General features: G+C 67.4%; 1 protein-coding gene across 1 annotated transcript; it reads left to right on the top strand.

Annotated features, from left to right (window-relative positions):
* Positions 1-237: 237 nt before the first annotated feature.
* On the top strand, positions 238-27,399 carry LOC141737074 (1-phosphatidylinositol 4,5-bisphosphate phosphodiesterase beta-3-like; the record flags this gene model as incomplete). Its single annotated transcript, XM_074571689.1, is given in 21 exon segments — positions 238-404; positions 3,254-3,299; positions 3,598-3,653; positions 3,656-3,742; positions 4,560-4,717; positions 6,775-6,796; positions 6,799-6,856; positions 7,728-7,812; positions 9,437-9,457; positions 9,459-9,577; positions 11,531-11,625; positions 13,147-13,217; positions 13,659-13,755; positions 16,203-16,287; positions 17,302-17,426; positions 18,113-18,267; positions 19,607-19,768; positions 21,501-21,600; positions 25,052-25,156; positions 26,753-26,844; positions 27,199-27,399. Coding segments are annotated over 21 exon segments (2,107 nt in total), but the record flags the coding sequence as incomplete, so codon positions are not given.
* Positions 27,400-27,506: the final 107 nt, after the last annotated feature.

The raw sequence follows: 27,506 nt of genomic DNA, 5'->3' as shown, positions 1-27,506 counted from the left end.
GGTCCTGGGGGGGGTTTTGGGGTGCCCCCAGATTTTTGGGGTGCCCCTGACACCCACATTTAACTATGGGGAGCCTCTGTGAGAAGGTCGAGGTCCCAGATGGGTGGTTGCCACCATGATCTTTGTTGAGTCTGTTGGGTGCTCCTGGGGGTTATGGGGTCCCGTTGGTGTTCTGGGCCCCGGGGAGGGGGGGGGGGTTGGGGTGCCCTGACCCCCCACCCCCCCCGTTGCCGGCAGTGGGGCGGCGGGGAAGCCCTACCTCACCCTGGAGCAATTGCGGGACTTCGTCAACACGCGGCAACGAGACCCTCGGCTTAACGAGGTGCTGTACCCCCCGCTGAGCCCCGAGCAGGCCCGGCAGCTCATCGAGCGCTACGAGCCCAACCAGCAGTTCCGCGAGAGGGGTCAGTGGGGCCGGGGGGCGGTTGGGGGGGGACGACAGGGGTGTCCCCGGTGGGTTTTGGGGTTCCCCAGGGGGTTTGGGGGGGTCCCCGGGGGGTTTGGGGGGCTCTTGAAGGACGGTTGAGGGCCTTGAAGTTGGGGGATGGAAGAGGGTTGGGGGGGACTTGGGGGGGCCTTGGGGGTCTTCAAGGAGGTTTGGGGGGTCCCCAGGGGGTTTTGGGGGTTCTCCAGGGGGTTTTGGGGGGTCCCCAAGGAGGTTTGGGGGGTCCCCAAGGGGTTTTGGGGGTTCCCCAGGGGGTTTGGGGGGGTCCCCGGAGGGTTTGGGGGGCTCTTGAAGGACGGTTGAGGGCCTTGAAGTTGGGGGATGGAAGAGGGTCGGGGGGGACTTGGGGGGGTCTTAGGGGTCTTCAAGGAGGTTTGGGGGGTCCCCAGGGGGTTTTGGGGGGTCCCCAAGAAGTTTTGGGGGTTCCCCAGGGGGTTTTGGGGTTTCCCCGGGGGGTTTTGGGGGGTCCTTGGGGGGTTTGGGGGACTCTTGAAGGACGGTTGAGGGCCTTAAAGTTGGGGGTTGGAAGAGGGTCTAGGGGGACTTGGGGGGGTCTTGGGGGTCTTCAAGGAGGTTTGGGGGGTCCCCAGGGGGTTTTGGGGGGTCCCCAAGATGTTTTGGGGGTTCCCCAGGGGGTTTTGGGGGGTCCTTGGGGGGTTTGGGGGGCTCTTGAAGGACGGTTGAGGGCCTTGAAGTTGGGGGATGGAAGAGGGTCGGGGGGGACTTGGGGGGGTCTTAGGGGTCTTCAAGGAGGTTTGGGGGGTCCCCAGGGGGTTTTGGGGGGTCCCCAAGATGTTTTGGGGGTTCCCCAAGGGGTTTTGGGGTTTCCCCAGGGGGTTTTGGGGGGTCCTTGGGGGGTTTGGGGGGCTCTTGAAGGACGGTTGAGGGCCTTGAAGTTGGGGGTTGGAAGAGGGTCGGGGGGGACTTGGGGGGGGTCTTGGGGGTCTTCAAGGAGGTTTGGGGGGTCCCCAAGGGATTTTAGGGGGTCCCCAAGAAGTTTTGGGGGTTCCCCAGGGGGTTTTGGGGTTTCCCCAGGGGGTTTTGGGGGGTCCTTGGGGGGTTTGGGGGACTCTTGAAGGACGGTTGAGGGCCTTGAAGTTGGGGGTTGGAAGAGGGTCGAGGGGGACTTGGGGGGGCCTTGGGGGTCTTCAAGGAGGTTTGGGGGGTCCCCAGGGGGTTTTGGGGGGTCCCCAAGAAGTTTTGGGGGTTCCCCAGGGGGTTTTGGGGTTTCCCCAGGGGGTTTTGGGGGGTCCTTGGGGGGTTTGGGGGACTCTTGAAGGACGGTTGAGGGCCTTAAAGTTGGGGGTTGGAAGAGGGTCTAGGGGGACTTGGGGGGTCTTGGGGGTCTTCAAGGAGGTTTGGGGGGTCCCCAGGGGGTTTTGGGGGGTCCCCAAGGAGGTTTGGGGGGTCCCCGGTGGGTTTTGGGGGTTCCCCAGGGGGTTTTGGGGGGTCCTTGTGGGGTTTGGGGGACTCTTGAAGGACGGTTGAGGGCCTTGAAGTTGGGGGTTGGAAGAGGGTCGGGGGGGACTTGGGGGGGTCTTGGGGGTCCCCAGGGGGTTTTGGGGGGTCCCCGGGGGGTTTTGGGGTCCCCAAGGAGGTTTGGGGGGTCCCCAGGGGATTTTGGGGGTTCCCCAGGGGGTTTTGGGGGGTCCTTGGGGGGTTTGGGGGAGTCTTGAAGGACGGTTGAGGGCCTTGAAGTTGGGGTTGGAAGAGGGTCGAGGGGGACTTGGGGGGGTCTTGGGGGTCTTCAAGGAGGTTTGGGGGGTCCCCAGGGGGTTTTGGGGGGTCCCCAAGAAGTTTTGGGGGGTCCCCAGGGGGTTTTGGGGGTTCCCCAGGGGGTTTTGGGGGGTCCTTGGGGGGTTTGGGGGACTCTTGAAGGACGGTTGAGGGCCTTGAAGTTGGGGTTGGAAGAGGGTCGAGGGGGACTTGGGGGGGCCTTGGGGGTCCCCAAGAAGTTTTGGGGGTCCCTGGGGGGTTTTGGGGGTTCCCCAAGAAGTTTTGGGGGGTTCCCGGGGGGTTTTGGGGGTTCCCCAGGGGGTTTGGGGGGGTCCCCGGGGGGTTTGGGGGGCTCTTGAAGGACGGTTGAGGGCCTTGAAGTTGGGGGATGGAAGAGGGTCGGGGGGGACTTGGGGGGGTCTTGGGGGTCTTCAAGGAGGTTTGGGGGGTCCCCAGGGGGTTTTGGGGGGTCCCCAAGATGTTTTGGGGGTTCCCCAAGGGGTTTTGGGGGTTCCCCAGGGGGTTTTGGGGGGTCCCCGGGGGGTTTTGGGGGGTCCCCAAGGAGGTTTTGGGGGGGTCCCCGGGGGGTTTGGGGGACTCCTGGGGGTTTGGGGGGGCGGGGGGGGGGACGACTCCTGGGGGGCTGGAAGGAGGTTTTTGGGGGGGGGCTCCTGGGGGATTTTGGGGGGTCCCCAAGGGCTTTTGGGGGACCCTTGTGGGGGGGGGGGGCGGGGGGGTTTTGGGGAGTCGGCGACCCCCCCGTGTCCCCCCTCCATGTTTCCCCCCCACCCCACCCCCCCAGCCCAGATGTCCATGGGGGGCTTCGGGCGGTTCCTGGGGGGGGGGGGGTGGGTCCTGGGGGGGTGTCTCAGGAGTTTGGGGGGGTTTTGGGGTGTCGGTGACCCCCCCCCGTGTCCCCCCCCCCGCCAGACCAGATGTCGATGGAGGGTTTTGGGCGGTTCCTGGGGGGGTCCAGGGGGGTCTCAGGGGTTTTGGGGGGTCCTGGGGGGGTTCTGGGGGGCCCTGGGGGGGGGGGGCAGGGGGGGTTTTGGGGTGTCGGTGACCCCCCCCGTGTCCCATCCCCCCCCCCAGCCCGGATGTTGATGGCGGGTTTCGGGCGGTTCCTGGGGGGGTCCAGGTGGGGGGGGCTTCGGAGGGTCTGGGGGGGTCTCAGGGGTTTTGGGGGGTCCTGGGGGGGTTTTGGGGGGCCCTGGGGGGGGTCCCAGGGGGGGTCCCAGGGGGATTTTGGGGTGTCGGTGACCCCCCCCCCGTGTCCCATCCCCCCCCCCCCCCCAGACCAGATGTTGATGGAGGGTTTCAGGTGGTTCCTGGGGGGGTTTTGGGGGGTTCTGGGGGTTTTGGGGGGCCCTGGGGGGCGTCCCAGGGGGGTTTTGGGGTGTCGGTGACCCCCCCGCCGTGTGTCCCCCCCCCCCCAGACCAGATGTCGATGGAGGGTTTCGGGCGGTTCCTGGGGGGGAGGAGAACAGCATCGTCCCCCCGAGACGCTGCGGCTGCACCAGGACATGACCCAGCCCCTCCCCAGCTACTTCATCAACTCCTCCCACAACACCTACCTCACCGGTACCACCCCCCCCCCCCCCGCACCCCAAAAATCCCCGGGGGGGGGGGCACCCACCCCCCCACCCCCCCCCCCCCGCACCCAAAATCCCAGGGGGGGGCTTCTAGAGGGGTCCCCGGGGCAGCAGGAACCTTCCCAAAAGGTCTTGGGGGGGGAGGTTTTACTCCCCTGAACCCTCCAAATTGAGGGGGGGGCCCCACCTCCCCACCCACCCCCCAAAAAATCCCCACGGGTGGGGGGGGGGGGAAGGGCACCCGCCCCCCCTACACCCCAAATTTCCGGGGGGGCGGTTCTAGGGGGGGTCCCCAGGGCAGTAGGAACCCTGGAGGGGGCACCCGCCTCCCTGCACCCCCAAAATTGGTGGGGGGGGGGGCATTTGACTCCCTGCCCCCCCCAAAATTGGGGGGGGCCTCCATCTCCCCTGCACCCCCAAAAATCCGGGGGGGGGAATCCCTGGGCCATGGTGGGGGGGGGGGTCCATGGGCGCCCATGGGGCACCTTGGAGGTGCCGGGGGGGGGGGTTCCCTGGGGTGGGGGGTTTGGGTGGTGCGAGGGGGGGTTAGGGGTGCAGGGGGGGGGGTCCCCGAGGTATAGGGGGGGCCGTGGCGGGGGGGGGTGTCCCTGGGCATCGCGGGGGGGTCCTGGACTATGGCGGGGGGGGGGGGTTGGTCTGTGGGCGCCCATGGGGTACCCTGGAGGTGCCGGGGGGGGGGAGGTCCCTGGAGTAGGGGGTTTGGGGTGCGGGGGGGGGGGGGCAGGGGGGGGCTGCGGTGGTTTTGGGGTGCTGACACCCCCCCCCCCCGTGTCCCCCCCCCGCAGCGGGGCAGCTGACGGGCGCCTCCTCGGTGGAGATGTACCGGCAGGTGCTGCTGAGCGGCTGCCGCTGCATCGAGCTGGACTGTTGGAAAGGGCGCCCCCCCGAAGAGGAGCCCTTCATCACCCACGGCTTCACCATGACCACCGAGATCCCCTTCAAGGTGCGCCCCCCCCCCCCCCAAAAAAAAATATTGGGGGGGACCCCCAAAACCCACCCCCCCAGACTCCCCCGAAACTGCCCCGATCCCGTCAAACCCACCGAGACCCACCAAGAGCTTCGTCACCCGCGGCTTCACCGGCACCACCCAGATCCCCTTCGAGGTGCCCCCTCCCAAAAGGTTGGGGGTCCCCCAAAACCCCCCCAAAACCCCCCTGAGCCCCCCGAGCCCCCCCAAAACTGCCCCCACCCCACAGGACCCACCAAGACCCACCAGCACCCAACAAGACTCAACCAGCCCTTCATCACCCACGGCTTCACCGGCACCACCCAGATCCCCTTCAAGGTGCCCCCTCCCAAAAGGTTGGGGGTCCCCCAAAACCCCCCCAAAACCCCCCTGACCCCCCCCAAAACCCCCCCGAGCCCCCCCAAAACTGCCCCCACCCCACAGGACCCACCAAGACCCACCAAGACCCCACAGCACCCACCAAGACCTTCATCACCCACGGCTTCACCGGCACCACCCAGATCCCCTTCAAGGTGCCCCCTCCCAAAAAGTTGGGGGTCCCCCAAAACCCCCCCCCAATGCCCCAAAACCCCCCTGAGCCCCCCCAAACCCCCCAAAGACCCCCCCAAAATGCCCCGATCCCGTCAAACCCACCAAGACCCAACAGCACCCACCAAGACCTTCATCACCCACGGCTTCACCGGCACCACCCAGATCCCCTTGGAGGTGCCCCCTCCCAAAAAATTGGGGGTTCCCCAAAACCCCCCCAAAACCCCCCCGAGCCCCCCCAAAACTGCCCCCACCCCACAGGACCCACCAAGACCCACCAGCACCCAACAAGACTCAACCAGCCCTTCGTCACCCACGGCTTCACCGGCACCACCCAGATCCCCTTCGAGGTGCCCCCTCCCAAAAAGTTGGGGGTCCCCCAAAACCCCCCCAAAACCCCCCTGAGCCCCCCCAAAACCCCCCCGAACCCCCCCCAAAACTGCCCCCACCCCACAGGACCCACCAAGACCCACCAAGACCCCACAGCACCCACCAAGACCTTCGTCACCCACGGCTTCACCGGCACTCACCCACGGCTTCACCGGCACCACCCAGATCCCCCTTCAAGGTGCCCCCTCCCAAAAAGTTGGGGGTCCCCCAAAACCCCCCCCAATGCCCCAAAACCCCTCTGAGCCCCCCCAAACCCCCCAAAGACCCCCCCAAAATGCCCCGATCCCGTCAAACCCACCAAGACCCAACAGCACCCACCAAGACCCCACAGCACCCACCAAGACCTTCATCACCCACGGCTTCACTGGCACCACCCAGATCCCCTTCAAGGTGCCCCCTCCCAAAAAGCTGGGGGTCCCCCAAAACCCCCCCCCAATGCCCCAAACCCCCCTGAGCCCCCCAAAACCCCCCCGAGCCCCCCCAAAACTGCCCCCACCCCACAGGACCCACCAAGACCCACCAGCACCCAACAAGACTCAACCAGCCCTTCGTCACCCACGGCTTCACCGGCACCACCCAGATCCCCTTCGAGGTGGCCCCCCCCCCCCCAAAAAAAACTGGGGGTCCCCCAAAATCCCCCGACACCCCAAAACTCCCCTGAGCCCCCCACCCCCCGCCTGAGCCCCCACAACTGCCCCCACCCCATAGAACCCACCAAGACCTCGTAGACCCCGCCGAGACCCAACAGCACCCAAGACCTTCATCACCCACGATTTCACCTTGCCCACCCAGATCCCCTTCGAGGTGCCCCCCCAAAAAGATGTGGGGGTCCCCCCAAGCTCCCCTGAGCCCCCCAAGCCCCCCTGAGCCCCCCAAACCTGCCTGAGGCCCCCCCCAGAACTGCCCCCACCCCATAGAACCCACCAAGACCCACCGGCACCCAACCAGCCCTTCATCACCCACCGGCCCTAAAACACCCTTTAAGACCCCCCCCAAACCCCAGGGGGTCCCCCCCCAAACCCCCTTCCTGGGTCACGGTGGCAGCTTTTGGGGTGAGGGGGGGGGTCTCGGGTTTTGGGGTGCCCCCCCCGACCCCCCCGTTTTGGCACCCGCAGGAGGTGATCGAGGCCATCGCGAAAGCGCCTTCAAGACCTCGCCGTACCCCGTTATCCTCTCCTTCGAGAACCATGTCGATTCGTGAGTGTGTGTCCCCCCCCCCCCCCAAAAACGGGGTCCCCCCAAATCCCTCGGGCCCCCCCCAAAACCCCCAGAGTCCCCCCAAATCTCTGGGGTCCCCCCCAAAACCTCACGGATCCTCCAAAATATTCCGGGTCGGCCCAAAAACCCTGATGGCCGTCCCCCCCCCCCAAATCTCCGGGGTCCCCCCAAAACATCGGGGTCCCTCCAAATCTCTGGGCCCCCCCCACCAATCTCTGGGGGCCCCCCCAGAACCCCCCAGGGTCCCCCCAAATTTCTGGGGTCCCCCCAAAACCCCTTGGGTCCCCCTAAATCATGAGGATCCCCTCAAAACCCCCTGGGGTCTCCCCACATCCCTGCCCCCCCTCCCCAAATATCTGGGGTCCCCCCCAAAACCCCCGGGGTCCCCCAAAACCCCTGAGTTTTCCCTAAAACATCTGCCCCCCCCCCCAAATCTCTGCCCCCCCCCCCCCCCCCCAGACCCCCGGGGTCCCCCCAAATCTCTGGGGTCCCCCCAAGATCCCTTGAGCTCCCCCCAAATCCAATGGGGGAGGATTTGGGAGGGGAGGGGTCCCTAAAAACCCCATGGGCCCCCCCCCCAGATTCCTGGGGTGTCCCTTAATCTCTCAGCCCCCCCCCCCCCCCCCAAATCCCTCAGGACCCCCCCAAATCCCTCAGGGCCCCCTCAATTTCCCCTGGGTCCCCCCCCACCAAATTATCCCCGAAGCCCCCAAACGAGCTGAAGGGGGAGGAATAACCCCCCCCAACCCCCTTTTTCCCCCCCCAAACTGGGAGGGGGGGGGGACTGTAAGGTTTGGGGGACACCCCCCCCCCCCCCAGCACCCCCCGCTATTTGCCCCCCCCCCCCCAGGGCCAAGCAGCAGGCGAAGATGGCCGAGTATTGCCGCAGCATCTTCGGGGACGCGCTGCTCATCGAGCCCCTGGAGAAGTACCCCGTCAGTGGGGGGGGGCACGGGGGGGGGCTGGGGGGCCTGGGGGGGAGCAGGAGGGGTTGGGGGGGGGGGCAGGAGGGGGATTTGGGGGGGCCCCGGGGGTGGATTTGGGGGGGTTTTGGGGGGTCCAGGAGGGGGTTTGGGAGTTCTGGAGGGGCTTGGGGGGGCGGGCAGGAGGGGGGGGTTTGGGGGGGCTTGAGGGGGGGCCGGGAGGGGATTTGGGGGTCCAGGAGGGGGTTTTGGGGGTCTGAGAGGGGGATTTGGGGGTCCAGGAGGGGGTTTAGGGGGGGCACAGGGTGGGTTTTGGGGGCCCAGGAGGGGTTTTGGGGGGGCAGAGGGAGGGATTTAGGGTCCAGCAGGGGGATTTGGGGGGGGCGGGAGAGGTTTTGGGGGTCCAGAAGGGGAACTTGGGGGCAGGAGGGGATTTGGGTGTCCAGGAGAGGGTTGGGGGGGTCCAGGAGGGGTTTTGGGGGTCCAAGAGGGGGATTTGGGGGTGCAGGAGGGGATATGGGGGGCCAGGAGAGGGTTTAGGGGGGGCAGAGGGAGGGATTTAGGGGTCCAGGAAGGGGATTTGGGGGGGGGCAGGAGGGGTTTTGGGGGTCCAGGAGGGGAACTTGGGGGGCAGGAGGAGGATTTTGGGGGTCCAGGAGAGGGTTGGGGGGTCCAGGAGGGGGTTTTGGGGGTCCAAGAGGGGGATTTGGGGGTGCAGGAGGGGATATGGGGGGCCAGGAGGGGGTTTGGGGGGGCAGAGGGAGGGATTTGGGGGTCCAGCAGAGGGATTTGGGGGGGGCAGGAGGGGTTTTGGGGGTCCAGGAGGGGAACTTGGGGGGCAGGAGGAGGATTTGGGGGTCCAGGAGAGGGTTGGGGGGTCCAGGAGGGGGTTTGGGGGGTCCAGGAGGGGATTTGGGGTTCCGGGGGGGGGTTTTGGGGGTCCGAGAGGGGGATTTGGGGGTGCAGGAGTGGATATGGGGGGCCAGGAGGGGGTTTTGGGGGGCACAGGGGTGGGTTTGGGGGAGTTTTTGGGGGTCAAGGAGGGGATTTGGGGGTCCTGGAGAGGGGTTTGGGGGAGCAGGAGGGGTTTGGGGGGGTCCAGGAGGAGGATTTGGGGTCCGGGGGGGGGTTTTAGGGGTCCGAGAGGGGATTTGGGGGTGCAGGAGGGGATATGGGGGACAGGAGGGGGTTTGGGGGGGGCACAGGGTGGGTTTGGGGAGTTTTGGGGGGCAGGAGGGGATTTGGGGGTCCAGGAGGAGGATTTGGGGGTCCGGGGGGGGGTTTTGGGGGGTCCAAGAGGGGGATTTGGGGTGCAGGAGGGGATATGGGGGGCAGGAGGGGGTTTGGGGGTCCTGAAGAGGGGTTTGGGGGGGGCAGGAGGGGGTTTGGGGGGGTCCAGGAAGGGATTTGGGGGTCCGGGGGGGGTTTGGGGGTCCGAGAGGGGGTTTTGGGGGGGGCAGGAGGAGGATTTGGGGGGTCCAGGAGGGGGTTTTGGGGGGGTCGGGGAGGGGGGGTTATTTTGGGGGTGTACAGGGGGGTTTGGGGGTGCGGGGGGAGGATTTAGGGGTTCGGGGAGGGTCAGGAATTTTGGGGGGCCCCCCTGACGTATATTTTTTTTGGGGGGGGGGGGGGTCAGCTGGAGCCGGGGGTGCCCCTGCCCCAGCCCCCAGGACCTGCTGGGCCGCATCCTGGTGAAGAACAAGAAACGTCACCCCCGCGGGGGGGCCCCCGCCCCCCCCCAACCTGCGCCCCAAAACGCCCGGCGCCACCGAGACCGGTACCCCGACACCTCCCCCCCCCCCCCCCCAAAAAAAAAAACAAACACCCCCCCGCGCCCCAAAATCCTCCCCCTGCACCCCAAAAAACCTCCTCTGGACCCCAAACCCCTCCTTGGACCCCAAATTTGCCCCCCCCGGACCCCAAAATCTCCCCCTGGACCCCCACCCCCCCCCCCCTTGGACCTCAAATTCGCCCCCCCGGACCCCAAAATCTCCCCCTGGACCCCAAAACCCACCCCTGAGACCCCCAAAACCCCCCCTTGGAGCCCAAATTCGCCCCCCCCCCGGACCCCAAAATCTACCCCTGGACCCCAAAACCCACCCCCAGACCCCAAAAACCTCCACTGGACCCCAAAACCCCCCCTCGTGGACCCCAAATTCGCCCCCCCGGACCCCAAAATCTCCCCCTGCACCCCAAATTCCCCCCCTGCACCCCAAATCTCCCCCTGGACCCCAAACCCCCCTCCTTGGACTCCCAATTCGCCCCCCCGGACCCCAAAATCTCCCCCTGGACCCCAAAACCCACCCCCGGACCCCAAAAACCCCCCTTTGGACCCCAAATTCGCCCCCCCCCGACCCCAAAATCTCCCCCTGGACCCCAAAACCCAGCCCTGGACCCCAAAAAACCCCCCGTGGACCCCAAATTCGCCCCCCCCGGACCCCAAAATCTCCCCCTGGACCCCACCCCCCCCCCTTGGACCCCAAATTCGCCCCCCCCCCGGACCCCAAAATCTACCCCTGGACCCCAAAACCCACCCCCGGACCCCAAAAAACCCCCCCTTGGACCCCAAAATCACCCCCCCCGGACCCTAAAATCTCCCCCCGGACCCCAACCCCCCCCTTGGACCCCAAATTCACCCCCCCCGGACCCCAAAATCTCCCCCTGGACCCCAAAACCCACCCCCGGACCCCAAAAACCTCCACTGGACCCCAAAACCCCCCCGTGGACCCCAAATTCACCCCCCCGGACCCCAAAACCCCCCCCTTGGAGCCCAAATTCGCCCCCCCAGACCCCAAAATCTCCCCCTGCACCCCAAATTCCCCCCCTGCACCCCAAAATCTCCCCCTGGACCCCAACCCCCCCCCCTTGGACCTCAAATTCGCCCCCCCGGACCCCAAAATCTCCCCCTGGACCCCAAAACCCACCCCCGGACCCCAAAACCCCCCACTTGGACCCCAAATTCGCCCCCCCCCGGACCCCAAAATCTCCCCCTGGAGCCCAAACCCCCCTCCTTGGACTCCAAATTCGCCCCCCCCCGACCCCAAAATCTCCCCCTGGACCCCAACCCCCCCCCCCTTGGACCTCAAATTCGCCCCCCCGGACCCCAAAATCTCCCCCTGCACCCCAAAACCCACCCCTGGACCCCCAAAACCCCCCCTTGGGCCCCAAATTTGCCCCCCCAGACCCCAAAATCTCCCCCTGCACCCCAAATTGCCCCCCCTGCACCCCAAAATCTCCCCCTGGACCCCAACCCCCCTCCCTTGGACCTCAAATTCGCCCCCCCGGACCCCAAAATCTCCCCCTGCACCCCAAAACCCACCCCTGGACCCCCAAAACCCCCCTTGGGCCCAAATTCGCCCCCCCGGACCCCAAAATCCCCCCCTGGACCCCAAAACTCACCCCCGGACCCCAAAACCCCCCCTTGGACCCAAATTCGCCCCCCCCGGACCCCAAAATCCCCCCCTGGACCCCAAAACCCACCCCCGGACCCCAAAAACCCCCCCTTGGACCCCAAATTCGCCCCCCCGGACCCCAAAATCTCCCCCTGGACCCCAAAACCCACCCCCCAAAATCTGCACCCCAAACCCCCCCCTCGGTGCCCCAAAACCACCCCCCCTGCACCCCAACCCCCCCCCTGCAGCGCCCCACCCCGGTGGATTTTGGGGTGCCCCCCCCCAGAGCTGCTGGGCTTTGGGGTCCCCCCTCACAGTCCCCCCCCCCACTTCCACAGGCCCCCCCCCGCCGGACCCCCCGAAAGCGGGGTCCCCCCAGTGCCCAACGGGGAGGAGAAGGGCCCCAAACTGGGGGAGCCCCGAAAATCCATCGGTGAGTTGGGGGGGGGGGCAGGGGAGGGGATTTGGGGGTGCTGGGGGGGTTATTTGGGGGTCCCAGGGGGAGATTTGGGGGTCCCAGGGGGGTATTTTGGGGGTCCAGGGGGGTATTTTGGGTGCTGGGGGGGGGATTTTGGGGGTCCCAGAGGTAGATTTGGGGTGTTGGGGGTGGACTTGGGGGTCCCCGGGGGGGTTTGGGGGTCCCAGGGGAGATTTTGGGTGTTGGGGGGGGGATTTTGGGGTCCCGGGGGGTGTTTGTGGGTCCCAGGGGGAGATTTTGGGTGCTGGGGGGGGGGGATTTTGGGGGTCCCAGAGGTAGATTTAGGGGTGCTGGGGGGGACTTGGGGGTCCCGGGGGGGGGTTGGGGGTCCCAGGGGAGATTTGGAGTGCTGGGGGGGGATTTTGGGTGCTGGGGGGGGGGATTTTGGGGGTCCCAGAGGTAGATTTGGGGGTGCTGGGGGGGGACTTGGGGGTCCCGGGGGGGGGGTTGGGGGTCCCAGGGGAGATTTGAGGGTCCGGGGGGGTATTTTGGGGTCCTGGGGGGGAATTTGGGGGTCCCAGGGGAGATTTTGGGTGCTGGGGGGGGACTTGGGGGTCCCGGGGGGGAATTTGGGGGTCCCAGGGGAGATTTTGGGTGCTGGGGGGGGAATTTTGGGGTCCCGGGGGGGTTTGGGGGTCCCAGGGGAGATTTTGGGTGCTGGGGGGGGACTTGGGGGTCCCGGGGGGGAATTTGGGGGTCCCAGGGGAGATTTGGGTGCTGGGGGGGGGATTTTGGGTGCTGGGGGGGGGGATTTTGGGGGTCCCAGAGGTAGATTTGGGGGTGCTGTGGGGAGACTTGGGGGTCCCAGAGGGGAACTGGGGGTGCCGGGGGGGGGGGATTTTGGGGTCCCAGAGGTAGATCTGGGGGGGGCAGGCGGGGATTTGGGGGTCCGGGGGGGGGGGGGGATTTTGGGGCCCCAGGGGGAGATTTGGGGGTCCCAGGGGGGTATTTTGGGGTCCCGGGGGGGAATTTGGGGGTCTCAGGGGGAGATTTTGGGTGCTGGGGGGGGGGGGGTTGGGGGTCCCAGAGGTAGATTTGGGGTGTTGGGGGGGGACTTGGGGGTCCCGGGGGGGGGTTGGGGGTCCCAGGGGAGATTTTGGGTGTTGGGGGGGGGATTTTGGGGTCCCGGGGGGGGCTTGGGTGTCCCGGGGGAGATTTGGGTGCTGGGGGGGGGGGGATTTTGGGTGCTGGGGGGGGATTTGGGGGTCCCAGAGGTAGATTTGGGGGGGGCTCAGGGGCATTGGGGGAGGGGGGGGCTGTGAGTTATTTTTGGGTGCTGGGGGGGAATTTTGGGGGTCCCGGGGGGGGGATTTGGGGCTCCCAGAGGGGAGTTTGGGGGGGGGGCTGGGTGGGGGATTTTGGGGGTCCCAGTGGGGGATTTTGGGGGTGCGGGGGGGGGGGATGTGGGGGTGCAGGGGGGTTTTGGGGGGTGCCGGGGGGGGGGTCCCCCAAATTCCGACCCCCACCCCCCCCCAGACCGGGAGGCGGAGAGCGAGGAGGAGGAGGAGGAGGAGCTGCCGGAGATGAAGAAGCCGACGTCGGATGAGGTGGGGGGGGGGGGGATTTTGGGGGGGGCCCTGAGGGTTTGGGGGGGGGCTGGGGGGGGGGTCCCCCATGAATTTGAGGGTCCCCGGGGGGGGGCTGGGGGGGAGGAGTTTGGGGGACTTTGCGTGGGGGGGGGGGTTGGGTTTGAAGGTCCCCCATGAATTTGGGGGTCTCCGGGGGGGGGGGTTTGGGGGGGGTGGGGGAGATTCTGGGGTGCCCCCCCCCACCCCCCCGTGCCTGGGGGTGCTGCGGTGATGGGGGGGGGGCGGGGGGGGGGCCTTGAGGGGATTTGGGAGGTCCCCAGGGAGGTTTGGGGGAGCCCTGGGGGGGATTTTGTGGGGCTCTGGGGGGGGGGTTTATTGGGGTCCCTTGGGGGGGGGGGGGTTGTGGGGTGCCCCCCCCGTGCCCCGGTGACCTGGGGGGGGGTTGGGGGGGGGGCGCAGGGCACGGCCAGCAGCGAGGTGACGGCCACCGAGGAGATGTCCACGCTGGTCAACTACATCCAGCCCGTCAAGTTCAAGTCCTTCCAGGCGGCCAGCAGTCAGTTGGGGGGGGGGCCGGGGCGGGGGGGTGTCCTGGGGGGGGGGGTCCTGGGGGGCCAGGAGGGATTTCAGGGGGTTTGGGGGGGATTCGGGGTGGGGGGGGAGGGGGATTTCCAGGGGTTTCAGGGCTCCTGGCGGGGGATTGGGGGGGACCGGGGGGGGCCAGGGGGTGGATTTCAGGGGGTTTCAGGGGTCCTGGGGGGGCCAGGGGGCTCCTGGGGGGGGATTTCAGGGAGTTTTGGGGGTGCTGGGGGGGCCAGGGAGCTCCTGGGGGTGGATTTCAGGGGGTTTGGGGGGGTCCTGGGGGGGGCCGGGGGGGCCAGGAGGGGGATTTCAGGGGGTTTTGGGGGTCCTGGGGGGACCAGGTGGCTCCTGGGGGGGGATTTTCAGGGGTCCGGGGGGGAGTTTGGGGGGTCTTGGGGTGGCCGGGGTGGGGTTGGGGGGGGCCAGGGGGTGGATTTCAAGGGGTTTTGGGGGTCCTGGGGGGGCCAGGGGGCTCCTGGGGGGGGGATTTCTGGGGGGTTGGGGGGCCGGGGGGGGATTTCAGGGGGTTTCAGGGGTCTTGGGGGGGTCCTGGGGGGGCCAGGGGGCTCCTGGGGGGGGATTTCAGGGAGTTTTGGGGGGGCGGGGGGGGCCAGTAGGCTCCTGGGGGGGGGGTTGGAGGGGGGCCGGGGGGGCCAGGAGGGGGATTTCAGGGGGTTTTGGGGGGGCCAGGGGGCTCCTGGGGGTGGATTTCAGGGGGTTTTGGGGGGGTCCTGGGGGGGTCAGGGGGCTCCTGGGGGGGGGGTTTTCAGGGGTCCTGGGCGGGGAGTTTGGGGGGGTCTTGGGGTGGCCGGGGTGGGGTTGGGGGGGTCCTGGGGGGGGGCCAGGGGGTGGATTTCAAGGGGTTTTGGGGGTCCTGGGGGGACCAGGGGGCTCCTGGGGGGGGGATTTCTGGGGGGTTGGGGGGGCCAGGGGGGGATTTCAGGGGGTTTCAGGGGTCTTGGGGGGGTCCTGAGGGGGTCAGGAGGCTCCGGGGGGGGGGTTGGGGGGGGCCGGGGGGGGGCAGGGAGTGGATTTCAGGGGGTTTTGGGGGTCCTGGGGGGGGGATTGGGGGGGTCCTGGGGGGGGGGATTTCAGGGAGTTTTGGGGGGGCGGGGGGGGGGCCAGGGGGTGGATTTCAGGGGGTTTCGGGGGTCCTGGGGGGGCCAGGAGGCTCCTGGGGGGGGATTTCAGGGGGGATTTTGGGGGGGTCCTGGGGGGGGGCAGGGAGGGGCCGGAGGGGGGATTTCAGGGGTCCTGGGGGAGGGGGGGTTCGGGGGGGCCAGGGGAGTTCGGGGGGGGGGGGGATTTTTGGGTCCCCCCGAGGGGTGTTTTTGGGGTCCTGGGGGGTATTTTTGGGTGCGGGGGGGGTGTGTGATTTTGGGTGCGGGGGGTATTTTTGGGCGGGGGGGGGGGCTTTTGGGGTCCGGGGGGGGGTATTTTAGAGGCCCTTGGGGGTTATTTTTGGGTCCGGGGGGGTATTTTTGGGTGCTGGGGGGTGATTTTGGGGTGCGGGGGGGTATTTTTGCATCCCGGGGGGGTATTTTTGGGGGGCGGGGGGGTATTTTTGCATCCCGGGGGGGTATTTTGGGGGGCGGGGGCGTGATTTTGGTGTCCTGGGGGGGTATTTTTGGGTCCGGGGGGGGGGTTAGTTTTGGGTACTGGGGGCTGATTTTGGGGTCCGGGGGGGGTGGGGTATTTTGGGCTCCTGGGGGGTACTTTTGGGGAGGGGGGGGGCTATTTTTGGGTGCAGGGGGCAGATTTTGGCATCGCGGGGGGGGGGGAGGTTTTTGGATCCGGGGGGGGGTGGATTTTTGGGGGGGGGGTTGGTTTTCTGGGGCCTATTTTGAGGCCTTCGGGGAGGATTTTTGAGGGCGTCCGGGGGGGGGTATTTTGGGGTCCTGGGGGGTACTTTTGGGGAGGGGGGGCTATTTTTGGGTGCAGGGGGCAGATTTTGGCATCGCGGGGGGGGGGGGAGCGAGGTTTTTGGATCCGGGGGGGGTGGATTTTTGGGGGGGGCGGGGGGGGGGGGGGGGGGTTGGTTTTCTGGGGCCTATTTTGAGGCCTTCGGGGAGGATTTTTGAGGGCGTCCGGGGGGGGTATTTTGGGGTCCTGGGGGGTATTTTTGGGGAGGGGGGGGGCTATTTTTGGGTGCAGGGGGCAGATTTTGGCATCGCGGGGGGGGGGAGCGAGGTTTTTGGATCCGGGGGGGGTGGATTTTTGGGGGGGGGGGGGGGTGTGTTTTCTGGGGCCTATTTTGAGGCCTTCGGGGAGGATTTTTGAGGGTGTCCGGGGGGGTGTTTTTAGGGGGCGGTTTTTGAGGGCGGGGGGGGGTATTTTTGAGGGCGGGGGGTATTTTTGAGGGCGGGGGGGGTATTTTGGGGGAAGGGGGGGGTCTGATTTTGGGGTCGTCCCCCCCCCCAGAACGCAACAAGGCCTTCGAGATGTCGTCCTTCGTGGAGACCAAGGGCCTGGAGCAACTCACCAAGAGCCCCCAGCACTTCGTCGAGTATCCGCCGGGGGGGGGCCCAAAGTGGGGGGGCGGGGGGGTCACTAACGACACTCCCCCCCCCACACACACCCCAGGGGTCTGGGGTGCAGGAAATGGGGGTTTTAGGGGGGGGGGGTTGGGGGGAAAATAGGGGGATTTGGGGGGGGAAATAGGGGGGTTTGAGGGGCCGGGGGTGGGGGGTAAATAGGGGGTTTTGGGGGGGGAAATAGGGGTTTTGGGGCTCGGGGGGGGCCCAAAATGGGGGGGGAGGTCACTATCCCCCTCCCCCCCCCCCCCCCAAGGGGTCTGGGGTGCGGGGGAGGGGGGGAGAGAAATGTGGGGTTTTGGGGGGGCGGTTTGGGGGGGGAAAAATAGGGGGGTTTGGAAGGGCCTGAGGTGGGGTTTGGGGGGGGGTCTGGGGGGGGTAAATAGGGGTTTTGGGGAGGGAATAGGGGTTTGGGGGGTTGGGGGGGGCCCTGAAATATGGGGGGGGGGTCCCCTGCCCCCCCCCCGAGGGGTCTGGGGTGCGGGGGGGGAAAATGGGGGGGTTTGGGGGGTTTTTTGGGGGGGAAATAGGGGGATTTTGGGGGGATTTTGGGGTGTCTTAAGGGGAGGTTTTGGGGTGCGTTTGGGGGGGTTGAGGGGGGATAGCTGTGGGGCAGCTATGGGGCTGCTGTGGGGCAGCTGTGGGATGGCTATGGGGCAGCTATGGGGCAGCCATGGGGCAGACAGGGCAGGTTGGAGGGCGGTGGGGCATCCATGGGGCTGGTTGAGCTCTATGGAAGTGACACGGGGGTGTCTGCGGGTTGGCTATGGGGCAGCCGTGGGGTGGCCGTGGGGTGGCCATGGGGCAGCCGTGGGGCAGCTATGGGGCAGCCAGGGCTATCCCAGGGCAGATTGGAAGGCTGTGGGGTGGATTGGGCTGTACGGAAGTGCCACGGGGTTATCCGTGGGTGTCTGTGGGCTGGCTGTGGGTCGGCTATGGGGCAGCTATGGGGCAGCTATGGGGCAGGCATGGCCCTTGACGCTCAGGTACAACAAGTGGCAGCTGAGCCGGGTTTACCCCAAGGGCACCCGCGTCGACTCCTCCAACTTCCAGCCCCAGCTCTTCTGGAACGCCGGCTGCCACATGGCCGCCCTCAACTTCCAGACCCTCGGTCAGCCCCACGGCGCGACCCACGGCGCGGTCCCCGACCCACGGCGCGGGTTTTCCCACCCCCCCAAAACCCCCCATAGCACAGCCCCATTGCGGGGTGCGGAGCGTGAGGCATCCTGATCCCCCCCTCCCTGTGGCGCGCGGTATGGACAGACCCATAGCGTGACCCACAGAGTGACCCAGAGCACAGCCCTGACCCATAGCGTGACCCATGGCATGGGCCAGACCCATAGCGTGACCCACAGTGTGGCCCAGACCCGTAGCGTGACCCATAGAGTGACCCATAGCACAGGCCTGACCCATAGGACTGCCCCATCCTGACTCCCAGGGGCTGCCCCACAGCCCCTCCCCCTGGCTCAGCCCCACAGCACTGACCCTGCCCCACAGCTCTGCCCCACGGCGTGCCTTAGACAGGCTGATGCAGCCGAACCTGGGGCTCTTTGTGCCCGCCATGGCTCTTCCCCCTGCCCCATTGCTCTTCCCTCTGCCCCACGGCTCAGCCCCATAACCCTGCCCCTGCCCCACGGCGTGCCCTAGACGCGCCGATGCGGCCGAACCTGGGGCTGTTCGACGCCCCTGAGCCCCATCGCGGCTCTTCCCACCACCCCATCTCTCTTCCCCCTGCCCCACGGCTCAGCCCCACGGCACTGACCCTGCCCCACGGCTCTGCCCCACGGCGTGCCCTAGACGTGCCGATGCAGCTGAACCTGGGGCTCTTCGAGTACAACGCCCGCTGTGGGCTCCTGCTCAAGCCCGAGCTCCTGCGGCGCCGGGACAAAACCTTCGACCCCTTCGCCGAGGAGCTGCTGGACGGGATCGTGGCCAACGGGCTGCGGGTGCAGGTGGGGGGCCCCAAAAATCAAGGGGGGGCCCCCAAAAATCAAGGGGGAGCCCCACAGCCCTCCAAAACCCACTTGGGGGGCAGCAAAACCCAACGGGGGAGACTCAAAACCCAACGATGGGGACCCCAAAAGCAGGCTGCGGGTGCAGGCGGGACCCCAAAAATCGGGGGGGGGCACCCCAAAATTCAAGGGGGGGCCCCCAAAAATCAAGGGGGAGCCCCACAGCCCTCCGAAACCCACTTGGGGGGCAGCAAAACCCAACGGGGGAGACTCAAAACCCAACGATGGGGACACAAAACCCAACGGGGGGGACCCCAAAAGCAGGCTGTGGGTGCAGGCGGGACCCCAAAAATCGGGGGGGGGACCCCAAAATTCAAGGGGGGGCCCCCAAAAATCAAGGGGGAGCCCCACAGCCCTCCGAAACCCACTTGGGGGGCAGCAAAACCCAACGGGGGAGACTCAAAACCCAACGATGGGGACACAAAACCCAACGGGGGGGACCCCAAAAGCAGGCTGTGGGTGCAGGCGGGACCCCAAAAATCGGGGGGGGGGACCCCAAAATTCAAGGGGGGGCCCCCAAAAATCAAGGGGGAGCCCCACAGCCCTCCGAAACCCACTTGGGGGGCAGCAAAACCCAACGGGGGAGACTCAAAACCCAACGATGGGGACACAAAACCCAACGGGGGGGACCCCAAAAGCAGGCTGTGGGTGCAGGCGGGACCCCAAAAATCGGGGGGGGGACCCCAAAATTCAAGGGCGGGCCCCCAAAAATCAAGGGGGAGCCCCACAGCCCTCCGAAACCCACTTGGGGGGCAGCAAAACCCAACGGGGGGGGCCCAAAACCCAATGATGGGGACGCAAAACCCAACAGGGGGACCCCAAAAACGGGGGGGGGGGCACAGGCCCCCCAAAGCCACCTGGGGCACGGGGATACTGGGAGGGGAGTGGGGATACTGGCGGGGGGGGATATGGGGGGGTCTGGGGGTGTCAGGAGAATTCTGGCCCCCCCCCCCAGGTGATTTTGGGGCAGTTCCTGGGGGTCCCAGGGCAGGACTGGGGATACTGGGATGGGTTTGGGGGTACTGGGATGGGACTGGGGCTACTGGGATGGAACTGGGAATACTGGGGGGGGGGTGGGGTGGGCTGGGGGGGCTGTGGGTCGGATCTTTGGGGCCCCCCCAGGTGATTTCGGGGCAGTTGCTGGGGGTCCCAGGGCAGGATTTGGGATGCTGGGATGGGTTTGGGGCTACTGGGATGGGACTGGGGGTACTGGGAGGGGAGTGGGGGGGGGCTGGGGGGGGGGGTGGGTCTGATTTTTGGGCCCCCCCGCCCCCCCCAGGTGCTGTCAGGGCAGTTCCTGTCGGAGCGGCGGGGGGGGGTGTACGTGGAGGTCGATGTCTTCGGGCTGCCCGTGGACACGCGGCGCCGGTTCCGCACCCGGCCCAGCCAAGGGAACCCCTTCAACCCCGTCTGGGACGAGGAGCCCTTCCTCGTCCACAAGGTGCACGGGGGGCACTGGGAGGGCACTGGGAGGCACTGGGAGGGGATTGGGGGGGAATGGGAGGCACTGGGAAGGGACTGGGGGGCACTGGGAGGGGATTGGGGGGCACTGGGAGGCACTGGGAAGGGACTGGGAGGCACTGGGAGGGGACTGGGGGACACCGGGAGGCACTGGGAGGGGATGGGGGGTGCTGGGAGGGACTGGGAGGGGATTGGGTGGCACTGGGAGGGCACTGGGAAGGGACTGGGAGGCGCTGGGAGGGGACTGGGAGCAACTGGGAGGGGATTGGGGGGCATTGGGAGGGACTGGGAGGGGATTGGGGGCCACTGGGGGGCACTGGGAAGGGACTGGGGGGCACTGGGGGGGGATTGGGGGGCACTGGGAGGGACTGGGGGACACTGAGGGGGGGTTTGGGGGGTACTGGGAGGCACTGGGAGGGGATTGGGGGGCAGTGTGAGGGCACTGCAGGGGACTGGGAGGCACTGGGAAGGGACTGGGAGGCACTGGGAGGGGACTGGGGGGCACTGGGAGGGCACTGGGAGGGGATTGGGGGGGACTGGGAGGCACTGGGAGGGGATTGGGGGGGAATGGGAGGCACTGGGAAGGGACTGAGGGGCACTGGGAGGGGATTGGGGGGCACTGGGAGGGACTGGGGGGGAATGGGAGGCACTGGGAAGAGACTGGGAGGCACTGGGAGGGACTGGGAGCAACTGGGAGGGGATTGGGGGGCACTGGGAGGCACTGGGAAGGGACTGGAGGGCACTGGGGGGGATTGGGGGGGACTGGGAGGCACTGGGAGGGCACTGGGAGGGGACTGGGGGGCACTGGGAGGGACTGGGGGGGAATGGGAGGCACTGGGAAGAGGCTGGGAGGCACTGGGAGGGGACTGGGGGGCACTGGGAGGGCACTGGGAGGGGATTGGGGGCCACTGTGAGGCACTGGGAAGGGACTGGGGGGCACTGGGGGGGGATTGGGGGGCACTGGGAGGGACTGGGCGGGGATTAGGGGACACTGGGAAGGGACAGGGGGGCACTGGGAGGGCACTGGGAGGCACTGGGAAGGGACTGGGGGGCACTGAGGGGCACTGGGAGGGCACTGGGAAGGGACTGGGGGGCACTGGGAGGGGATTGGGGGGCAGTGGGAGGGGATTGGGGGGCACTGGGAGGCACTGGGCGGGGATTAGGGGACACTGGGAAGGGACAGGGGGGCACTGGGAGGGCACTGGGAGGCACTGGGAAGGGACAGGGGGACACTGGGGGGCACTGGGAGGGCACTGGGAAGGGACTGGGGGGCACTGGGAGGGGATTGGGGGGCAGTGGGAGGGGATTGGGGGGCACTGGGAGGGGATTGGGGGGGACTGGGAGGCACTGGGAAGGGACTGGGAGCAACTGGGAGGGGATTGGGGGGCACTGGGAAGGGACTGGGGGGGACTGGGCGGGCACTGGGAGCACTGGGAGGGGACTGGGGGGCACTGGGAGGGACGGGGGGAGCACTGGTCTGTCCTGGGTTGTACTGGGTTATACTGGGTTAGGCGAGTCCGTACTGGTCCATAGTGGTCTGTACTGGTCTGTATTGGTCCGTACTGGTCCACACTGATCTGTACTGGTCTGTACTGGTCTATATGGGTCCGTATTGGTCCGTACTGATCTATATGGGTCTGTCCTGGTCTGTACTGGTCCGTACGGGTCCGTACTGGTCCGTACTGGTGCTGACTGGTCCGTACTGGTGCCAGGTGGTGCTGCCGTCGCTGGCGTCGCTGCGTGTGGCCGCCTACGAGGAGGGGGGGCGGCTGCTGGGGCAGCGGGTGCTGCCTGTCACCGCCCTGCGCTCGGGTAGGGACGGGGGACACGGGGGGGACACGGGGGGACATGGGACACGGGGACACGGGGACAGCGGGGGGGACACGGGGGGACATGGGACATGGGGACATCGGGGGGGACACGGGGACATGGGGACATCGGGGGGGACACAGGGGGACATGGCACACGGGGACAGCGGGGGGGACACGGGGACATGGGGGGTCACGGGGACACGGGGGGACACAGGGGGACACGGGGGGACATGGGACATGGGGACACGGGGGGACATGGGGACAGCGGGGGGGCACGGGGACATGGGACACGGGGACACGGGGACATGGGGACATCGGGGACACGGGGACATCGGGGGGGACACGGGGACATGGGGTGGACATGGGGACATCGGGGACACGGGGACATCGGGGGGGACACGGGGGGATATGGGACATGGGGACATCGGGGGGGACACGGGGGGACATGGCACACGGGGACAGCGGGGGGGACACGGGGACATGGGGGTCACGGGGACACGGGGGGGGACACGGGGGGACATGGGACACGGGGACACGGGGACAGCGGGGGGGACACGGGGGGATATGGGACATGGGGACATCGGGGGGGACACGGGGACATCAGGGACATGGGGACATCGGGGGGGACACGGGGGGACATGGGACACGGGGACAGCAGGGGGGACACGGGGACATGGGGGGGCACGGGGACACGGGGGGACACAGGGGGACACGGGGGGACATGGGACATGGGGACATGGGGGGACATGGGGACATGGGGGGGCACGGGGACAGCGGGGGGGCACGGGGACATGGGACACGGGGACACGGGGACATGGGGACATCGGGGACACGGGGACATCGGGGGGGACACGGGGACATGGGGTGGACATGGGGACATCGGGGACACGGGGACATCGGGGGGGACACGGGGGGATATGGGACATGGGGACATCGGGGGGGACACGGGGACATCGGGGGGGACACGGGGGGACATGGCACACGGGGACAGCGGGGGGGACACGGGGACATGGGGGTCACGGGGACACGGGGGGGACACGGGGGGACATGGGACACGGGGACACGGGGACAGCGGGGGGGACACGGGGGGACATGGGACATGGGGACATCGGGGGGGACACGGGGGGACATGGGACACGGGGACAGCAGGGGGGACACGGGGACATGGGGGGGCATGGGGACACGGGGGGACACAGTGGGACACGGGGGGACATGGGACATGGGGACATGGGGGGACATGGGGACATGGGGGGGCACGGGGACAGCGGGGGGGCACGGGGACATGGGACACGGGGACATGGGGACATGGGGACATCGGGGACACGGGGACATCGGGGGGGACACGGGGACATGGGGTGGACATGGGGACATCGGGGACACGGGGACATCGGGGGGGACACGGGGGGACATGGGACATGGGGACATCGGGGGGGACACGGGGACATGGGGACATCGGGGGGGACACAGGGGGACATGGCACACGGGGACAGCGGGGGGGACACGGGGACATGGGGGTCACGGGGACACGGGGGGACACAGGGGGACACGGGGGGACATGGGACATGGGGACACGGGGACATGGGGGCATGGGGGGGCACGGGGACAGCGGGGGGGCACGGGGACATGGGGACAGCGGGGGGGACACGGGGGGACATGGGACACGGGGACATGGGGACATTGGGGACACGGGGACATCGGGGGGGACACGGGGACATGGGGTGGACATGGGGACATCGGGGACACGGGGACATCGGGGGGACACAGGGGGACATGGGGGGGCACGGGGACATGGGGACATCAGGGGGGACACGGGGGGGACATGGGACATGGGGACACGGGGACATCGGGGGGACACAGGGGGACATGGGACATGGGGACACGGGGGGACATGGGGGCATCGGGGACACGGGGACATCGGGGGGGACATGGGGACACGGGGGGACATGGGGACATCGGGGACACGGGGACAGCGGGGGGGACACGGAGACATGGGGGGGCACGGGGACACGGGGACATCGGGGGGGACACGGGGACACAGGGGGGGCACGGGGACATGGGGGGCCATGGGGCTGCCTGTCACCACCCTCCACTCAGGTAGGGACAGGGGACAGCGGGGGGGACACGGGGACGGGGGGGGGACATGGGGACACGGGGGGAACTGGGGACGTGGAGGGGGGGGACGGGGGGGGGACATGGGGAGAGAGGGGACGTGGGGGGGGACATGGGGACAGGGGAGGGGACACGGGGACACGGGGGATGTCATGGGGACATGGGGGGGGCCCTTGGGGTGTCCCCGGGAGGCCCAGGAAGGTCACTGGGGGGCGGGGGGGGGTGGTCCGGGCCTACATAGGATGGCTGTTACCATGGCAACAGTGGTCTGGGCCTACCCACAATGCCCAGCAACAATCCTGTTACCATGGTAACAGGGGCTCCAGGCCTACCCTCAGTGCTTGTTTCCATGGCAACAGTGGTCTGGGCCTAGCCAGAATGCCCTGCAGGGTTGTGTTACCATGGAAACGAGGGTCCGGGCCTACGCACAGTGCCCGTTACTATGGCAACAGTCGTCTGGGCCTACCCACAATGCCCTGCAACAAGCCTGTTACCATGGCGACAGGGTCCAGGCCTACCCACAATGCCCGTTACCATGGTAACAGGGGCTCCAGGCCTACCCACGATGCTTGTTCTCATGGCAACAGTGGTCCGGGCCTAGCCAGACTGCCCTGCACCATTGTGTTACCATGGAAACGAGGGTCTGGGCCTACCCACAATACCTGTTACCATGGCAACAGTAGTCTGGGCCTACCCACAATGCCCTGCAAGAAGCCTGTTACCATGGCAACAGGGTCCCGGGCCTACCCGCAATGCCCGTTACCGTAACAACAGGGTCCAGGCCTACCCACAATGCCCGTTACCATGGTAACAGGGGCTCCAGGCCTACCCACGATGCTTGTTCTCATGGCAACAGTGGTCCGGGCCTAGCCAGACTGCCCTGCACCATTGTGTTACCATGGAAACGAGGGTCTGGGCCTACCCACAATACCTGTTACCATGGCAACAGTAGTCTGGGCCTACCCACAATGCCCTGCAAGAAGCCTGTTACCATGGCAACAGGGTCCTGGGCCTACCCGCAATGCCCATTACCATGGCAACAGTGGTCTGGGCCTCCCCACAATGCCCTGCGCCCTTGGGTTACCATGGAAACGAGGGTCCGGGCCTACCCACAATGCCCTGCAACAAGCCTGTAACCACGACAACAGGTTCCGGGCCTACCCGCAACGCCTGTTACCATGGCAACAGGGCTCAAGGGGCGGGGGGGGGGGGGGGGGGGGGGGCCTACCAGGGCCATCTTGAGTGTCCCCCCCGCTGCGAATTCCCCCCAGCCGCCATCTTGCGTCCCCCCCCAATTACCCCCAGCCGCCATCTTGTGTGTGTCCGTCCCCCCCCCCCGCCAGGCTACCACTATGTCTGCCTGCGCAACGAGAGCAACCAGCCGCTCTGCCTGCCCGCCCTCCTCCTCCACACCCAGGCCTGCGACTACGTCCCCCAGGGCCACCAGGGTGAGGGGGGGTGGGGACACCCCCCCCCAAACCGGGAGGGGACCCCAAAATGGGGGGGGGGGGGGGTCAGGGTGGGGGTGGGAGCAGCCACCCCCCAAGGTGGGGAGCGGGGCAGCCCCGGGGGGCGTTTGGGAGGGTTTGACCCCATTTTTGGGGTCTTCTTTTGGGGTTCCCCCACTTATTTTTTGCGGGCCCCCCTTTTTAAGGGGGCCCCCCCTCTTTTTTGGGGGGTCCCCCCCCGTTTTTGGGGGTCCTCTGCTTTTTGAGGGGGGGGGTCCTCGCTTCAGCAGCAGCTGGAGATCCGTGTTTGGGAGGGTTTGAGCCCATTTTTGGGGGGGTTTCTCCCTCTTTGGGGGGGGTCCCCACTTATTTTTCATCCCCCCCTGCCTTTTTGAGAGGTTCCCCCCTCTTTTTGGGGGGGTCCCCCTCCGTTTTTGGGGGTCCTCTACTTTTTGAGGGGGGGGGTCCTCGCTTCAGCAGCAGCTGGAGATCAGTGTTTGGGAGGGTTTGAGCCCATTTTTGGGGGGGTTTCTCCCTCTTTGGGGGGGGTCCCCACTTATTTTTCATCCCCCCCTGCCTTTTTGAGAGGTTCCCCCCTCTTTTTGGGGGGGTCCCCCTCCGTTTTTGGGGGTCCTCTACTTTTTGAGGGGGGGGGTCCTCCCTTCAGCAGCAGCTGGAGATCAGTGTTTGGGAGGGTTTGAGCCCATTTTTGGGGGGGGTTTCTCCCTCTTTGGGGGGGGTCCCCACTTATTTTTTGTCCCCCCCACCTTTTTGAGAGGTTCCCCCCTTTTTTGGGAGGGGGGCTCCCCCCCGTTTTTGGGGGTCCTCTGCTTTTTAAGGGGGGGGGTCCTCCCTTCAGCAGCAGCTGGAGATCAGGGTTTGGGAGGGTTTGAGCCCATTTTTGGGGGGGTTTCTCCCTCTTTGGGGGGGGTCCCCACTTATTTTTTGTCCCCCCCTGCCTTTTTGAGAGGTTCCCCCCTTTTTTATGGGGGGGTCCCCCCCGTTTTTGGGGGTCCTCTGCTTTTTGAGGGGGGGGGTCCTCGCTTCAGCAGCAGCTGGAGATCAGTGTTTGGGAGGGTTTGAGCCCATTTTTGGGGGGGGTTTCTCCCTCTTTGGGGGGGGTCCCCACTTATTTTTTGTCCCCCCCACCTTTTTGAGAGGTTCCCCCCTTTTTTGGGAGGGGGGCTCCCCCCCGTTTTTGGGGGTCCTCTGCTTTTTGAGGGGGGGGTCCTCCCTTCAGCAGCAGCTGGAGATCAGTGTTTGGGAGGGTTTGAGCCCATTTTTGGGGGGGTCCCCCCTCTTTTTTGGGGGTCCCCCTCTTTTGGGGAGTCCCCCCTCTTTTTCGGGGGGGCCCTACCCCCTTTTTTTTAGGGGTCCCCCCCCCTCTTTTGGGGGTTCCCTGCGCTTTTTAAGGGGGGGGGAACGCTCCTGGGTTCGGTAGCCTTATCGCTTTCTTGGGGTGCTCCCATTTTGGGCGGGGGGGGGTCTCCCCTTTTTGGGGGGGGGGTTCCCCTTTTTTTGGGGGGGTTCCCTTTTTTTGGGGGGACCCTCCTTTAGTTTTTGGGGTGCCCTTGGTGTGTTCCCCCCCCCCCCCAGATTACGCCGAGGCTTTGATCAACCCCATCAAACACGTCAGCCTGATGGACCAGCGCACCCGGCGCCTGCAAGCCCTCATGGGGGACGGCGAGGTGGGGGCCCGGGGGGGGGCCCTGGGGGGGGTTTGGGGGGGGTGCAGAGGGATTTGGGGGGGGGGGGGGGGCCCAAGGATTTGGGGGGGGGGGGCTGGGGTGATTTTGGGGGGGGTCCTTAGGGGAGAAAGGGGTGGTCTTGGGGGTGGGGGGTGGGGGGCTGGGCTGGATGGGAGGATTTTGGGGGGGGGGGGGGGTTTTGGGGGAGGCAAGGATTTGGGGGGGGCCCCGGGTGGGTTTTGGGGGGACTCCGAGGGATTTGGGGGGGGGCACCAGGGGGTTGGGGGGGGGGTCACGGATAATTTGGGGGGAGCCCCTGAACCCCACTTCCCTCCCCCCCCCCCCCCCTTCCAGGAAGGCCCCGAGAAGCCCCGCGAGACCCCGGGGGGGGCCCGAGGGGACGCGGCTGCCGACCCCCCCCCAGAGCCCCGGCCCCCCCCCACCCCCGGCGTGCCCCCCCCCGGTCCCCCCCCGGTCGCCAGCCCAGGTAAGGGGAGAGGGGGTACCCCCAAATTACCCCCCCTGGGGACCCCCCCAAAAGCCCAGCTATGGGAGGTGAGGGGGGGGGGTGTCCCTCCCCCAGCACACCCCCCCCCCGCTTTGAGCCCCCCCCAAGTTCTTCCTTCCCCTCCCCCAGTTTCCGGGGGGGGCCCCCAAAAATC

Source organism: Larus michahellis, unplaced genomic scaffold (genome assembly GCF_964199755.1).
Source record: "Larus michahellis unplaced genomic scaffold, bLarMic1.1 SCAFFOLD_494, whole genome shotgun sequence".
Classification (NCBI taxonomy): domain Eukaryota; kingdom Metazoa; phylum Chordata; class Aves; order Charadriiformes; family Laridae; genus Larus; species Larus michahellis.
The sequence above is the reverse complement of the archived record's forward strand: the minus strand, read 5'-3'. Positions and strand labels throughout refer to the sequence as shown.